Consider the following 16,726-nt stretch of genomic DNA (forward strand, 5'->3'; position numbering starts at 1 on the left):
GTTTTTCAGTTTAACTTGAGGACCATGCCATCATGTTTTCTTTCTTCCATTCACATTAATTCATTGCATTTGTTTCCCTGTTAGAATTTTATGAACCCTTAGGGCTACTGATACTTTCTGACTATGGTCATTGGCTACATTTGAATTCATAGGAGTTTGCACTAACTTCTGTGTGTCTGTGTGTGTCTGTGTTCATGGAAAAGTTTAAACACAAAAATAGGGAGACTAGTAAAGGGAACCCTCAGGTTCAGATAATTCAGTTATCAACTCATGGTCAGTCCTGTTTCATCTGTGCTGTACCCCCCTCTTGGATTGTTTTTAAGCAGATTCTTAGATATTACTTTACCCATAAATATTTTAGTATGTGTCTCTAAAAAAAAAAAAAAGGACTCTTAAAAAAAATGCAATACCATTATCGCATCTGAAAAAAAAATTTTTTTTTAAGATTTTATTTATTTATTAGAAAGAGAGAGGCCGTGAGAGAGGGAACACAAGCAGGGGGAGTGGGAGAGAGAGAAGCAGGCTTCCCGCGGGGCAGGGAGCCCGATGCGGGGCTCGATCCCAGGACCCTGGGATCATGACCTGAGCCAAAGGCAGACGCTTAACGACTGAGCCACCCAGGCGCCCCTCGCATCTGAAAAATTAACAGTAGTTCTTTAATATTAACTAGTCCGTGTGCAACTTTCTGATTTTCTTATACAGTCATACTTGTTTTTGTATTTGTTTATTTGAATCGGGATCCAAATAAAATTCTTACATTGTAATTTCATCCCCTCATTATTTTCTTTTTGCCTTGCAATTTATTTTTGGAAAGGTTTCCCATAGTCTGGATTTTGCTGATTATATCTCTGTGGTGTCATTTATTGTGTCCCTCAGTCTTTAGATTTCCTGTAAATTGGTAGTTGGCCTGGGTGTTTTTAAATGAAAATTTATGCTTTTTCTCCAAGGATATAACTGGACTCAAAAGGAAATTGTTCACAGTTAGATTAGCATCCTCCAGTGCTCTAGTTGCTAGCATTTCATGAACTGTAAGGAATAGATGAATATCTTTAACTTCCTTAATGGTTTTAGTGGTATCCTTTGTCTGTGGGGGGGTCATTTTTATTATCATATTATTTACTATTTCTCACGCCATTTGCTTTTTCAGTCATTCCCTAATCTCTCTTCTTTCCTTAAATTTTTCTTCTTTTTCACATGGTACCAATTTCTTTTGATTGGTCTTCACTTTTGGTCTTCACTCTATATGTGTCCTACTCTTCAAATCTCCCTCTTTTAGGGGTAGTAGCACTGTGGAACCAGTGACCATTAATAAATCTCAGAGAGATCCTGAGCATAGAGAATAAGAACAGAAGAAAAGGAATTTGCTAGGCTTCTGAGGGGAAATTACTTGTGACTAAATGTTTGCCCATAATTCAGCTTTGTACTTGTGGTTGGGTCTTCATTCCTTGCCCTGCTTTTTCATGTTCTTGGCCTGTGTTGCATTATAAGACCTACGTGACTGATTTTTAGCAAGCATGTACTTGCTGAATTGATCTCTTGCTTTTTTTTTTTTTAAGAATTTATTTATGAGAGAGGGCACAAGCTGAGGGCAGAGGGAGAGGGAGAAGCAGCCCCCCCCCCAAGCAGGGAGCCACATGTGGGGCTTGATCCCAGGACCCTGGGATCATGACCTGAGCCGAAGGCAGACATTTAACTGACTGAGCCACCCAGGCGCCCTGATCGCTTGCCCTTTTATAGGACTCTGAATATGCTTTTATACATTTTATTGAATAAGGGAGTCTTAAAACTGTGAAATTAACTTTCGTACTTAATGTACAAGCTAGGAATCGTAGTGATTTGGAGCAGTGACCTCAACAGGTTTTAATAATAACCCACCTAACCCATTTTCCCTAACGGAAAGGAACTCTGTGGTCGCGGAGAGTTGGATAGAAATGTGTGCGAAGTGTTTATTAATTGCCACAAAATAGAAGACTATGAGCTTATACACATCAATTTATATCCTAAAATAGTGTCTTATGTCAAGTTTCACAGTCCTTAATAACTCACTTATTAGGTTACCAGAAAGAGCTTTGAAGTTTAAAGTACTTATCAACGCTTGCTGGCTTCTCCGTCCTTTGCTGAGAACAATCAACCAACAACCAAGCAGCCCTGCATCTGGGTTACTTTGTAACACAGCGATGCATTCTTAGAGCCCACAAGAGAGTCCTAGACTGGGCATAGAAGAAATGCTGTTTAATAAATGATTCAAGGTGATGGGCAGAAGAGAAAGAGTTCTTTGATTTTTATTTTTGAATGTATTAAACTTTTTATTTCATGTATGAAAATGTGAAATTCACACACAAAAATACATTTGTCTCTAAAATGAAAAAAAATTCAATGAATTTCTTCCATTATTTTACTTCTGTGATGAATTAAGCAAAAGACTGGACCATTATATCGTTGACTTACTCCTAGCTCAATTTTATAGCTTCTCTAATCCAGGGAAAAGAATACCTAATTCCGTTTGGTCTAAGAAAAAAGATAGCACTGCACCAAAGAGCTTTTTCCCATGAAGAAATATTTCTGCAAAGTTCACTGGATCCCTTGTTGAAATAGCATAGGAAACAGATTTTAATACTGAAGAAAAGGCACAGAAAAACCAAAAAAAATTCCCAACTTGATGTTCTTACAGAAGTCAGAACCTCTCCGGTCCAAATGTTTCTTCGACTCCCTACTTTCTAAATATACACGTTCCCTGAGCCAGAAGGTTCTTCTCAAACTTCGAAAGTTCATAAGACTCCCTCAGAAGCATGTTTAAAATGCTTTCCAGGGACGCCTGGGTGGCTCAGTTGGTTAAGCGACTGCCTTCGGCTCGGGTCCTGATCTCAGGGTCCTGGGATCAAGTCCCGCATTGGGCTCCCTGCTCGGCAGGGAGTCTGCTTCTCCCTCTCCCTCCACTGCTCCCCCTGCTTGTGCTCTCTCTTTCTGTGTCAAATGAATAAATAAAATCTTAAATAAAAAATAATAAAGTGCTTTCCAAACTCCACCCAAAAGTCAGAATCATCACTTGAAGGTGAGCCTGGGCCATTGTGCTAGGAGGGGCCCAGACCTCACTTGGAGAAACTGCTCTAAGCTTTGCCAGCCCACCTTCTTTGCTTATCTGCCCTCCCCTGTGCTTTCCATGGCTGCTTCTATGGGTAGTCCCTTCCTGGCTAGCCAGGCCTCTCAGCCCTTTCTCTAAGGACCCCCAGCCTCATGAATACCCCACACTTAAAACTAAAGTCGTTATTTCCTCTCAAGTCGGCTCTCCTTTCTGACTTCCTTGTTTTAGGTCAGACTATTTTTGACTCTCAGATCCTGAGTTAAATATGACAAACACCTCCTTCATATTCTTCCACATCCAATCATTTGCCATGTTCTATTCTTCCTTTGAAATGCTCCTGAAATTTATCCCTTTTCTGCCCTTTTCTACTACCAGCTTCATATGTCAGGTGCTTTTTCTCTCGTGTTCAGACATCTGCATTATTCTCCAAACCTTTCCTTTGTGCACCTTGTCTTTCCACATTGTCATAGTAGTTAGCTTCCTGAAGCCCTGCTTTGAGTGGTTATCAAGAGTGTGGTGCTGTCCCCGAGATGCTCGCTTCCCTGAGCATAGTTACTACTGTGGGGTTGTCAGTTACAGACTGGAATGAGTTCATAGCCAGTCCCAGCCACTACTTGGTGCTCTGGCCAGAGGACGGTCAGTTTTGGCTTTTCTGAATTGGAAGTGTAGGAATGTTTTACTCTCACACTAGGCTTTTTTACAGTACTAGGTACTGTAAAATCTCCTCTTGTATTAAGCCTACCTCACAGCAGATATGCTTCATCTCTGCCAGGTAGCCCCCGTTCCAACCCCTAAGAATTTCTGTTCCCTAATTCAGTATGATTCCAGCCAATCCCATTGAAATATCTCCTGACCCTGGTTACTGCTTGATTGTAAGGACACTGTTGCACACGTTACTCACTGAATCATCCAGTATTCCGTGTATAAGTTCTCTTGGAATAAGTTTTTTTTTTAAATTTTTTATTGTTACGTTAATCACCATACATTACATCATTAGTTTTTTTTGTTTTTTTCTTTAAATTTTTATTGTTATGTTAATCACCATACATTACATCATTAGTTTTTTGTTTTTTTTAAATATAACTAAAGAACATTTATTCATTTTCCGCTAAGACTTTATCTTGAGCATGTAACTAAACTGTCACTACCCCCCCACCCCAACCTGAAGGGTTAGTACAGCGAATGTTATAAAGTAGATATGAACAGTTTGAAGGACGGGAAACAAGATTAACTGACAAACAACTTCCATCTAAATTATCATAAAAATGTTTAAGTAAAAAAAAAGGGGGGGAGGGGAAGGGGGCAATAGGGGTTTCAGATTGAACAAAATCCTCACATTTCATCTAATATCTTCCATCCTGGCTAGAGTACACCAAGATGGAGACAGGATTACTATAATACAGAGCTGCCACTGCAGCACGCTGTACACACCTGTGTTCCAAGCCCACCCCCAGCCCCCACTGCTTCTAACTCAGCTATTTCCTGGCCTGTTGGGCCTGCCGATGAAGGAGCACGTAGATCTTCTCTTTAATCCAGTCTTTGTTATAGGGCTGGTATGTCTGGGTATCAGCTCGGTAAACAAGGCAGCTGAGGTCTGCCAGATTGTCAATAAAATCAAACAACTGACTGATATCATGTGATAGAGGGGCTGTTGGGATTCATTCTCTTCAGATGTTCTTCATACGTTTTACAAACACCTTCCATGCATGCATTCACAGATTCATAGTCAGCATAAGTTCTGCCTTCTGGCCTCTTGGTAGGCTGTACCAGCAAAATGGTGTGAGACATCATGCCAAACTCTGTCGCTGCAGCCGCTGCCGACACCGCCGCTGCACACGAGCTTAGCCGCAACGCCGCCACATCATTAGTTTTTGATGTAGTGTTCCATGATTCATTGTTTGCGTATAACACCCAGTGCTCCATGCAGTACGTGCCCTCTTTAATACCCATCACCAGGCTAACCCGTCCCCCCACCCCCCTCCCCTCTAGAACCCTCAGTTTGTTTCTCAGAGTCCATTGTCTCTTATGGTTCATCTCCCCCTCTGGAATAAGGTTTTGATTTAAAAATAATAATTGGAAAGTGTTTCTCCAAGCTAGCTAGGCTCTTTATGACTAGTTTACATTTATATACTGGATTCCATGAATCCTATAACTGAATAGTTTCCTCTTTGATTTGTCCACTGGGCTTGGGCCCGACCCCACGTGTAAAGAAAGGATGGGGCATACACCTCATGGCCTGGCCTGGCTCCTGCCTTCACTGAGTCTGTTTTATCTTTGCCGCCTCTTGCCTGTTGCCTTCTGGTCCGTGTCATTGGATTGTATTAGGTGTCAAGGTGTCTCTAGATGTGGTATAAGTCAATAAATTTCTCACTATCCTAAACAAGCTCTGTACTTTACTTTTATTGGACTACATTTTATTTCTCCTAAGACCTTTTTTTTTAAATTCAGGTATAATTCAAATACCATAAAATTCACCATTTTAAAGCGTATTCTTCTTTGGGTTTTAGTATATTCACAGAATTATGCAGTCATCACTACTATATAGTTCCAGAATTTTTTCATCATCTCAAATAGAAACCCCCCAGTACTAATTAAACAATAACTCCCCATTTTACCTCCCCAGCTCCTGGGAATCTCGAATCTACTTTCTCTCTGGATTTACATATCCTGGGGATTTCCTGTCCGTGGAATCCTACGATAGTTGTCCTTTTTTAGTCTGGCTGCTTCCACTTAGCATAATGTTTTCAAGGTTCAGCCATGTTATAGCATGGCTCAGTACTTCATAACAGGTTATGGCTGAGTACTCTTCCATTGTGTGCATAGACCGCATTTTGTTGATGAATTTATGAATACTTGTTTGTGCTTTTTGGCAGTGACCAATAATGCTGCTGTAAATACGCATATACAAGCGCTTATGTGGACGTCTGTTTTCATGGGCATATGTAGGAGTGTCATGGCCGGGTCATATAGTAATCCTTGTTTAACTTTTGAGAAACTGCATGCTTTTTTGAGGAATTGTTTTCCACAGCAGTGGCACCAGCAGTGGACGGGGGTCCTCACCAGCACTGGTGGTGTCTTTTTTTTTTTTAAAGATTTATTTATTTATTTGACAGAGACACAGCAAGAGAGGGAACACAAGCAGGGGGAGTGGGAGAGGGAGAAGCAGGCCTCCCACGGAGCGGGGAGCTGGTGGTGTCTTTTTGATTACAGTCATCCTAGTAGGTGTGAAGTAGTATCTCCTCGTGGTTTTGATTTGCATTTTCCTAATGACTAATGGTGTTGAGCATCTTTTCATGTACTTAATGGCCATTTATCTTCTTTAGAGAAATGTCTATTTGAATCCCTTGCCCATTTCAGTTTGGTGGTCATTTTGTTAAGTTATAAGGGTTCTGGGTGCCTGTGTGGCTCAGTCAAGCATCTGCCTTCAGCTCAGGTTGTGATCTCGTGGTTCTGGAATTGAGCTCTGTGTGGGGCTCCCTGCTCAGCAGGAAGTCAGTTTCTCCCTCTTCTTCTGCCCCTGCCCCCCCTTCTGCATGCACATGCTAACTCAAATAAATAAAATCTTTTTAAAAAAATTACAAGACTTGGGGCACCTGGGTGGCTCAGGTCATGATCCCGGAGTCCCAGGATCAAGTCCCACATCTGTCTCCCTGCTTAGTGGGGAGTCTGCTTCTCCCTCTGACCCTCCCCCTTCTCGTGCTTGCTCTCAAATAAATAAATAAAGACTTTAAAAAAAATTATAGGTTTTTTTTTTTTTAGGATTTTATTTATTTAGAGAGTGTGCACTTGTGAGCAGGGGGAGAGGGAGAGAGAATCTCAAGCAGACTCCGTGCTCAGTGTGGAGCCCGACATGGGGCCCAACCCCGTGACCCTGAAATCATGACCTGAGCCAAAACCAAGAGTCAGACGCTTAACTGAGCCATTTAGACACCCCAATTATAAGAGTTCTTTATAATTTTAGCTGTACTAGTCCCTGATCAGGTAGCACATAAATCTTTTCTCCCATTGTGTGGGTTGTGTTTTCACTTCCTCAGTAGTATATCCTTTGAAACACAAATATTTTTCATTTTGGTGAAGTCCAGTTTTTTTTTCTTTTGTTGCTTAAACTTTTGGTGTCATATCTAAGAAACCAAGGCCTAATTCAAAGTCATGAAAATTTATACCATTATTTTCTTCTAGGAGTTTTATAGTTTTAGCTGTATGGTTTTTTCAGGTCTTTGATCCATCTTGAGTTAATTTTTGTGTGTTGATTGAGGCACTCCTAAGACCTCTGACTCTCAACTCCTAGACCATTTCTCATATTGCCAAACCACCTGGAATTCCCTTCATTCTCTGCTTATTGAAACCCGGTCTTTTCTAAGATCTAACTCAAGTCTGTCTTTCTGAAGCCTTTCTGGGTCCTAGAGTGAAGTCCTCACTCCCTCCTCTGCGCCAGTGTTTGTGCTTAGATCATATTGCATACCGCAGCCTTGTGCCACGTTCATTCTTGGACGTGTAAATGCACGTACAGATCTCATCTGTCCTCCCAGGATGGGAGCTTCAGCTCATATATCTTTGTATTCTCTAGCATCTTGCATTGTGCCTTGCTCGTAGGAGTTGTTAAGTAGATAGTAGATGTTTTAAAAAACAATTTCGGGTGCCTGGGTGGCTCAGTTGGTTGGGTGACTGCCTTCGGCTCAGGTCGTGATCCTGGAGTCCCAGGATCGAGTCCCGCATCGGGCTCCCTGCTTGGCAGAGAGTCTGCTTCTCCCTCTGACCCTCCCCCCTCTCATGCTCGATCTCATTCTCTCAAATAAATAAATAAAATCTTGAAAAAAAATTTTAAAAAAATTTCAAGGGGTGCCTGGGTGGCTCAGTCAGTTAAGCAACTGCCTTCAGCTCAGGTCATGATCCCAGGGTCCTGGGATCGAGCCCCACGTCAGGCTCCCTGCTCAGCAGAGAGCCTGCTTCTCCCTCTCCCTCTACCTGCCTCTCTGCTTACTTGTGCTCTCTCTCTCTGTCAAATAAATAAAATCTTTTTTAAAAAATCAATTTCAATGGTGAGAATAATAATAGCTTCCATTTATTGTTTGCCCTGTGCCAGGGACTTAGCTAAAAGCCCCACTTGTGTCACTTCATCTCCTCTTCACGACCTTGTGAGGCACAGGTGCTATTGTTACTCCCATCTTGGAAGTGAGATGGTAAATATCAAGTAAGGAAGCCAGATTCTGGATCCGGGAAGCCCAACTTCAGAGCTCATGCACTTGACCACATTGCTATGCTGCTATGTGTAGTAGACAAAGATATCTCAGGCTATTTGCTTTTTTGTAAGAATTTGAATAATCTCTGAAACAGTTTATTGCTTTGACCCTACTCCAGAAGAGTTGGAGCGCTCTTGGGGGTGTGGGACTAATGTTCTCGTGTCCGATGTGTTCCCCTCCAGGAGAGCGACTGGCGGTTGTGGAGGTGCAGTGTGAACGGCTGCGGATGCTCTATCGGGACTGTGCTCGGCCGCCACCGCCACCACTGCAGGCTGACCGGAGACAGGTGAGCCCGTCAGCAGCGCACTGCATTAAAGAATGTCAGGTGGCACCTGAGTGACCTTTAGAGTGAGCATTTGCAAAGCCATCTGGAGGTGCACGCTCTGTGCTGATGTGCTCTCGTCTCAATGTCAGAGCCCATTGATTTGACAGTCTGAATAATGAAAGATCACAGCGGAGGAGCAGACTCATTAATTTGTGAATTTCTTATGTTATCAATAACAGAAAAAAACTTTGAAAATTTTAGATCTATAGTCCATCTTATAATGATAAGAGTATACATAGAGACTGAGAGGTGATTAAAAAGCAAAAGTGGCAAAGTGTTCAGAATTGGTACCTCTGTGAATGTTCTTAGCAACTTATTTGTAATGGCCAAGAAGTGGAAACAACCTAAATGTTTATCACCTGATGAATGGGTGCATAAAATGAATGCATATCCCCGTAAAATGGAATGTTATTCAGCCTTAAAAAATGAAGTAGAAAAAAAAAAGTGATGTAGTGATCCGTGCCCACAATATGGATAAACCCTGAAAATACGCTAAGTGAAAGAAGCCAGTCACAAAAGACTGTATTAGGTATTATGGGATGTCATCTATATGAAGTATCCAGAACAGACAGATCTAGAGACAGAAAGCAGATGGGTGGTTACCAGAGGCTGCAGGGGTGCGGGGAGTGAGGAGTGACTGCTACAGGAGAGAGGCTTAAGGGGGACAAAAACACTCTAAAATTTGATGGTGATGGTCACACAATGCTGCATATACTAAAAACCGTTGAATTATACACTTCAAATGGGTAAATTGTATGTTATGTAATTTGTATCTCAAAAAACTGGTGCATCTAGGTAAGAGTGTACAAAAATTGCCATTTTCTTACACTTTTTCTATAGATTTGAAACTATTTCAAAATTCAAAATTAAAAATATATAAAAGACAAAATGTCACCTGAAATCTCAACGTCTCCATTTAGCATTGTCAGCATAACAGCATGATGGATCCCTGTACTTTTTCCATGACAATGGATCTCTGCTGTTCATACTGTTTTGCATCTAGCTTTTCTGCCTCTATAGATGATGAATGCCTTTCCATGTCAATCAGTAGAAACTTAATAGTCCAGCGTACACTTGTGCCTCAGTTTCCCCACTCAGGCTTTTCTTGTTGCCCATCTGTACCATCTCCAGTTTGTACCATAGCAGTGATCTGATGAACATCCTTGGAGCTAATTGTTACATGCATCTTTTAGTCCTTTAGATAAAAATGAAATTGATGGGTTAAAAAAAATATGCTTTTATTGACAGAGAAGCATGAGCTTTGTGATTAGATTTATTAAAAATTATGAAGGTGAAAAAATGAAGCAAGTAATTAAAAAAAGGAAGTGTAATATTACTCCTTCTTTGAGCTGAATAGTAAGTACATCGCAGGAATTTAAATTCTGACCACTGATGGGTCTGAAACTTGGTCTATAATTACACAGCCAGGATGAGGGGGTGAGGGCCTGTGCCACATGTGTGTAAGGAGAAGAAGAGCTGAAGGAATTAAAGCCTCATTTGTCCTCACAGAAGTTAAGTGATGTCCTAAAGGGATATTAAAAATGTCATTATAAGCATAGAGGAATAGAGGTAAGTATCAGAATGAGCTGTTCTTTTTTTTTTTTTTTTTAAGATTTTTTTTATTCATTTGTCAGAGAGCACAAGCAGGGGAAGCAGCAGAGGGAGAAGGAGAAGCAGGCTCCCTACTGAGCAAGGAGCCTGATGCGGGACTCGATCCTAGGACCCCAGGATCATGATCTGAGCCAAAGGCAGATGCTCAACAGACTGAGCCACCCAGGCATCCCCAGAATGAACCGTTCTAAGAGCTAAAAGAGTGATTGGTTCTAGAGAGCAACACTGGACATAGAGACTTTTTTTTTTTTTAGATTTTATCTATTTGAGGGAAAGCAAGAGACAGAGCATGAACAGAGGGCAGGGGCAAAGGCAGAGGGAGAAGCAGACTCTCCGCTGAGCAGGGAGCCCAGTGCGGACCTTGATCCCAGGAGCCTGGGACCATGACCTGAGCCAAAGGCAGATGCTTAGCTAACTGAGCCACCCAGGTGCCCCCTAGACTACCTTTTTTTTTTTTTTTTGAGAGAGAGAGAGAGAGAGCATGAGACGGAGGGTCAGAGGGAGAAGCAGACTCCCTGCTGAGCAGGGAGCCCGATGCGGGACTCGATCCTAGGACTCCAGGATCATGACCTGAGCCGAAGGCAGTCGCTTAACCAACTGAGCCACCCAGGCGCCCTAGACTGCCTTTTTTAAATACAGTTTCCTTTGTAAAAACAAGATGTATTCTTAAATAAAAGATGTACCTGTATTATAATACCACTAGATAAAAATGTTTCTTCTTTGAGAGGGTAAAGGGATTTGTATTTGAAGTCATGTTGAATGAGGCACTTTTCCCCATAGCCCAAAGAGATCACTTGGAGCCCCTCGCGAGTGTTCCCGCCCGTCCGAGCCTGCATGTTCTCATCGCATCTTACTTCTGTCACCTTCCTGGCTGACCCCAGCGCTGGGGGCGGTCTGCCCCGGGGCACATTTATCTATGCCACCTCACCACTGCCTGTTCAGGTGAGAAATCACATGGCCTCTTGTCTCTTTCCTTCATCTTTGAGAGAAAAAGCAAGTTCCAAGGGCCCAAGTAGAGCCCTCTGATTGCCTGCCCATTTCTGGTGTTTCCTCAGGCCCCATCTTTTTACTGGGAAATTGAAATTGTTTCCTATGGAGATACTGATGACGACACTGGACCAATCGTTTCCTTTGGCTTTGCTACAGAAGCAGAGAAACGAGATGGGGCTTGGACTAATCCAGTGGGCACTTGTCTTTTCCATAAGTAAGTAGCTACTATTGCTATCACTAAAAAAAAAAACAAAAGTGGGTGTGGATGTTTGTGGGTGTTTTAATACTAAAATAATATTACTATAATCTCAACCTCCAAAAATGTATAAAATACCAGTTGGAAATATATTCAAGTTTAGGCAAAGGGAATAGCTCTTAGGGTTTCCCTTTTAAGTCCTCTGGTGCTACTGAAGCCCCTGGGCCTGTTCACTATGTAACTGCCTCTGTGTTGGCCAAGCAGCCTTGGCTTTGACTTTGCTTTCTTTCCTAGCAACGGCCGAGCCGTGCACTACAATGGCTCCAGTTTATTACAGTGGAAGAGTGTGCGCTTGGATGTGACTCTCTCTCCTGGTGAGTGTGGCGGGAGCTTCTTTTTTACCCTGTGTATTTCTCTTGTTCCCAGATATTGTCTAAATAGGTTGAAAGTAAAGAAACTTAGCAACTAGAAATGGGCAGTTTGTCTTTCAGTGAAAGCCAAGTACTTATCATTGCTGTCTGCTAGTTTACACCAAACCGTTGCTTTCGTGAGGCCATTATCACTGAGACCGTCCATTTGGTAAGGTAGGAATCACATTCACTTTTGTTCCTGCATCATTAGAAAAACCTGAGATTTTAGTCTTTTGTCCGCTGTTCATTGATCTAGCAGATAAATAGGTTCAAAAAAAAAAAAAGGTCTACCACTAGCCCTGAGGCACTCACAGAATGCGTTGAATAGCTAACGTGCTGTAGACTTTGTTCTCAGGAGCCTAAACGTCTGGTCCTGCTTCAGCACATCTGCCCAGAAGTTTCAGTCAAAACAATGACAATAAACACCCTTTTCCCTCTTCTTTTTAGCCTCCATATAAGTGTCTTGCTCTGTATAGATGAATTGGGATCAGTCCTACCTGCTCCAGCAGAGGAGCAAAATGTAGGCATGGTCCTCTTGCCATTAGAAGCCCCCAGACATGTTGGCTACTTAGTTTCAGACAGTACATCTTAGCATCATTTCTGAGGAAGCTGAAATTGTCCGACGTGGTAGATGGTCTGGGCTGCTCAGATGGGGAAGAATAAGTCACTCCATCCATCCAACCATCCAACCTCGCACAGCTGGCTGGGAGTAATTTTGCCATCATTTAACTTAGGGAGCTGCTTGTTTTTGTTTTGTTTTTTCTTTTAAAGATTTTTATTTTTATTTATTTGAGAGAGAGCATGAGCAGGGGAGAGGCAGAGGGAGAGAGAAAGGGAGAAACAGATTCCCTGCTGAGCAGGGAGCCCGATGTATGGCTTGATCCCAGGACCCTGGGATCATGACCTGAGCTGAAGGCATATGCTTAACTGACTGAGCCACCCAGGCGCCCCAGGGAGCTACTTGTTAAACTGCACCTTTCAGGGAGTGTAGTGTTTTCAGTTATGGTCAAATTATGATTTAGAGATAATTTCCTGGCAGTTACTTCTCTCTCATTTTCTGGAGCAGAACTTGGACATTTCAGCTGAGTACTTAAGTGTTTTCAGCACAGAGGAGGGTTTGGGGAGCACATGGGAACCATAGGCAGGGTTTTTATTTGTTGCTCTCATTTGTTTTGTTTGGTCACATTTTGCTGTTTGAGAAAGTTTTGTACTAGACCTCAAGCACACAGGCTATGTGTCTGGGGAGGAATCAAGAACTCACTTTTTACAGCAGAATCTCAACCTCTGTACCAACACTTCTAGTGTCTACTCATCAGGAAATACTGGCTGGCCATTTCCTATGTGCCAGGTACTTTTCTGGGCCCTGGAGATGCCACGGTAAACAGTGATAAGTCCCCAGCCTTTGGGAAGCCCATCCTAGTGGTATCTGAAGCATTGGAGACTCTGTAATCAAAAGCAGAATCGCAGAACTTCATGCACTTCCTGAAGAGTTCACAGTGAGAGACTAATCACATGGCTCTGTATGTGAGCAGTGTGCCTGAAGCAGGCAGCATGTGAGCACCGATGAGGTGGTGTCTGAGCTCTATCCTATTCTGTTCTTCATTGGAAAGCAGCTTGGCTTGTCTTAGCTTCCCGCAAAAATGCCTTAAATACATATAAGTAGCAGGCGGGACATAACGTGATTTAACAGTGTACCTCTAGCTTACATTGTGGGTTGGGTTTTATATAAATAAGACCATTTCTAAATCTTCCACAAACTTACTGAGAAAATACTGCCTTTTTACCTTTGTGCCATAAATAATTTTCCATGTGTCAAAAGAGAAAAACTTATATCTATTAAAAAAAAAAAGTACCCAATGTTTTCCCTTTGTCTTGGCTGCCAGGAAAATAAAGGCTAAATTTAATGTGTAATTGTAATTAACTCAGCATTTTCTTCTGAACAGCTTGACTTTTTAAAAAATTATTTCTGTTGTGTTACTTTATATTTACTCAAGTACAGTACGTAACTTCAGAGCTTTTTCAGATATAACTAGTGGCATAAAGATAGTCAATGGTACGTGGCCTCATTACACCGTTGCAGTTGGGAAGTTTATTTAATAATCAGTGAAAGGGAAAACAAGATGTCTCCTTCCTATTCTCTGCTGTAGGTGACGTGGCAGGAATTGGCTGGGAGAGAACTGAGGGGACCCCCCCTCCTCCGGGGCAGCCAGCCAAGGGCCGGGTATACTTCACATACTGCGGGCAGCGCCTGTCCCCATATCTCGAAGACGTCTCTGGTGGGATGTGGCCTGTGGTTCACATTCAGAAGAAGGCAGGTTATCTTACTGGGAAGGAAAACAAATTCTCCTTAGTAATTTGGATGATGCCCAGCCATGCTGGGGAGGGCAATCTACTCGACTGAATCCACCATTCAAATGCTGATCTCATCCAGAGGCCCCCTCCCAGACACACCCCATAGTAATGTTTAGTCTGGCATCCTGTGGCCAGTCAAAGTGACAGTAAAATTAGCCATCACGGTACAATTGCATGGAAGCAAATCTGACCATGTCCCCATTACCTTGAAGAAGCAATGCCTGAGGCGGGTCTGGACTATTAACTCGTCTTAACTTGGCAAAATCGGAGGAGAAAAACATCCCCAGTGAAGGGAGCAGTTTGTTCAGTGGCATCAGGCAGAAAGGAACAGTGTTGGAAACAGGAAAGGTCACTGTCTGAGTAGCATAGGGTTGGGAGAGTGAGGTGAGGGGGTATGGGGGAGTGGGGGGCTGGCCTGTGCAGATGTCCTTCTCAGTGCCAGGGCACGCAGTTACACAGGCCCCTCTGCCTCATTCCGCATGCTCTTTCAGAGCTGGGGCCCTCCTTCTGGTTTGACGTTGAGTGACATTCACCTTGGAGTATTAAATAAATAAACAAACCTAACCCCTTTCAAATCCTTTATTTGATTTCCTTCCCAGAACACCAAGACTCGAGCTAACTTCGGCTCCCGCCCATTTGCCTATGCTGAAGGGCAGGCACACCGCAACGCCGCCGACCTGTGCACTGATCTGGCAGAGGAGATCAGCGCTAACTTTGAGGCCCTGCCCTTCGCCATGGCATCTGATAGCGACAACGACGCTGGCACCAGCATTGCGTCAGACCCAGGCACTCATGGGCCACCATGCCGCATTGCTGCTGTGGCCACTGCTCAGCAACGTAAGCCGCCGCCTCCCGGGGCCCCACTGCTTCCTGGGGATGCACATGCTGCTGTTTGTAAACCCATCCAACCTGGGCACGCTCTAGTGCCCACTGGTTATGGGGGCATGGGCCCCAGTGAAAGAAAATGGGGAGCAGGAGATGGTGACTCACTGATTAGAAAGTACATCCCCCATATCCAGGGAGCCTGCCATTACTCAGTGCCGGCAGACTATCGCCACATGGAAATGCAAGCCTGAAAGACTATCCACTTTTTATAAGACTGCTAGAAACCCCACAATTTTATGTGAAATTCTCTATTTTAAAAATGTTAATTATTTAAGTTTTAAAACAGGTCATAAACAACTGAGGTCATCAAAGAATAATAAAACACTAATTGTGGAATCTAGGTGGTGGGTATTAGGTGTGCACTGAAAAAACTTTCCTGGTTATTTGAAAAACTTCATTAATTGAATAAAACCAAGCTTTCCGATCTAGAGGTGTGCACAGACTGTAACTGGCCTGGTTTGCAAACTGTTTTAAGACTCTGCTTGCTTCTTTCTCCTGATGAAGAACTTTCCAAATTCTTCTCTGAATTGAATGAATTCTATCCATAAACACGATTTTAGGATTCAGGATAATGATACATGATTAGTTACTCCATGGCTCCTTCAAAATCCCTCCAAGTGCTAGGAGTCTTTCACATGAAAAAAGAGATTCTGGTTTATCTAAGAGGGAGAAGTTCGTGATTTTTCTGGCCTGCTCTTGCCTAGAATTCACTGTCACTGTGCTCTGTTACAGAATATGACAGTGACACCTCCTGTCATTATAAAGTAGAACTCAGCTATGAGAATTTCATCACCTCGGGCCCAGACCCCCACCCACCTCCTATCGCAGACGACGAAAGTGATGATGAGGATGATGACGACGTCCCCCAGGTACAAGGCCCACAGCACTCGCGCGGCTCCCTGGTGACCAGGACGAGCCACCAGGAATGATTTTGCTTTGGTGGTGCAAGGCCGGAATGGTGACACTTCGAGTTATGTCACTGTGTTTGAGCAGTAGCTCTGGAACATTCATCTTTGAAATCACATGTCAGTGGCAATACATGCTGGGTTCTTTGGCCCAGTACCGATCTGAGTGTGGGAGAAATGGAGTACCCTGCTAGTGATTCAGCAGTAAGTCAGGGACCATGTGGAGTGCCTACTTGGCTTCAGAGGGAAAGGAAGGGCTTGCCACATCTGACTGTTGCCTGCCCTGGCATCTGAGGATGTGATTCTGCTACTGGCCTTGGAGCGGGTGAGAGCTGTAGGTCAGGGAAGGGCTGATGCCCGCAGGAGGCGCTCCTTCTCTGTTCATGCCTTTGCCTTCTCCTTCCAGGAGGACCACTACGCCCTGCTGGTGAAAGCCTGGGAGACCAAGGTGTTTCCTACTATCCGAAGACGCTTCCGCAATGAGGCAGAGCGAAAGTCGGGCCTGGACCAGATCAAGGGTGCTTTACAACTAGGTCTGGTGCTTTACGCTGTCCTTGGGAGCTACTTCATGACTTGAGCTGTGCTTAGATGAAACTCAGATGTAAATCAGGAAAGAGGGGCTCATCTAACACCCGGACAGACCTAACCGTGTCCTCCGCCCGTCCTTTCCTGAGCTCTGTGCTCTCCAGCTTCCACTGTCAGCCTTCTCTTTGCTTATCAACTTAACTCC

General features: G+C 43.3%; 1 protein-coding gene and 1 pseudogene across 12 annotated transcripts in view; one reads left to right on the forward strand and one right to left on the reverse strand.

The window, feature by feature from the left end:
* HECTD4 (HECT domain E3 ubiquitin protein ligase 4) overlaps positions 1-16,726 on the forward strand; it is a 184,685-nt gene that overhangs the window by 126,968 nt on the left and 40,991 nt on the right. For all 12 annotated transcript variants that reach the window (XM_073881102.1, XM_073881107.1, XM_073881104.1 and 9 more), the window contains 8 exons: positions 8,505-8,608; positions 11,039-11,200; positions 11,314-11,462; positions 11,739-11,818; positions 14,002-14,165; positions 14,806-15,043; positions 15,824-15,960; positions 16,403-16,529. In XM_073881102.1, coding sequence (XP_073737203.1) covers positions 8,505-8,608; positions 11,039-11,200; positions 11,314-11,462; positions 11,739-11,818; positions 14,002-14,165; positions 14,806-15,043; positions 15,824-15,960; positions 16,403-16,529 — 1,161 coding nt within the window. The remainder of the gene's footprint in view (positions 1-8,504; positions 8,609-11,038; positions 11,201-11,313; positions 11,463-11,738; positions 11,819-14,001; positions 14,166-14,805; positions 15,044-15,823; positions 15,961-16,402; positions 16,530-16,726) is intronic.
* Positions 4,151-4,932, reverse strand: LOC112837510 (enhancer of rudimentary homolog pseudogene; annotated as a pseudogene).

Source organism: Callorhinus ursinus, unplaced genomic scaffold (assembly GCF_003265705.2).
Source record: "Callorhinus ursinus isolate GAN/ISIS: 27379988/994484 unplaced genomic scaffold, GSC_fseal_2.0 scaffold41, whole genome shotgun sequence".
Lineage (NCBI taxonomy): Eukaryota > Metazoa > Chordata > Mammalia > Carnivora > Otariidae > Callorhinus > Callorhinus ursinus.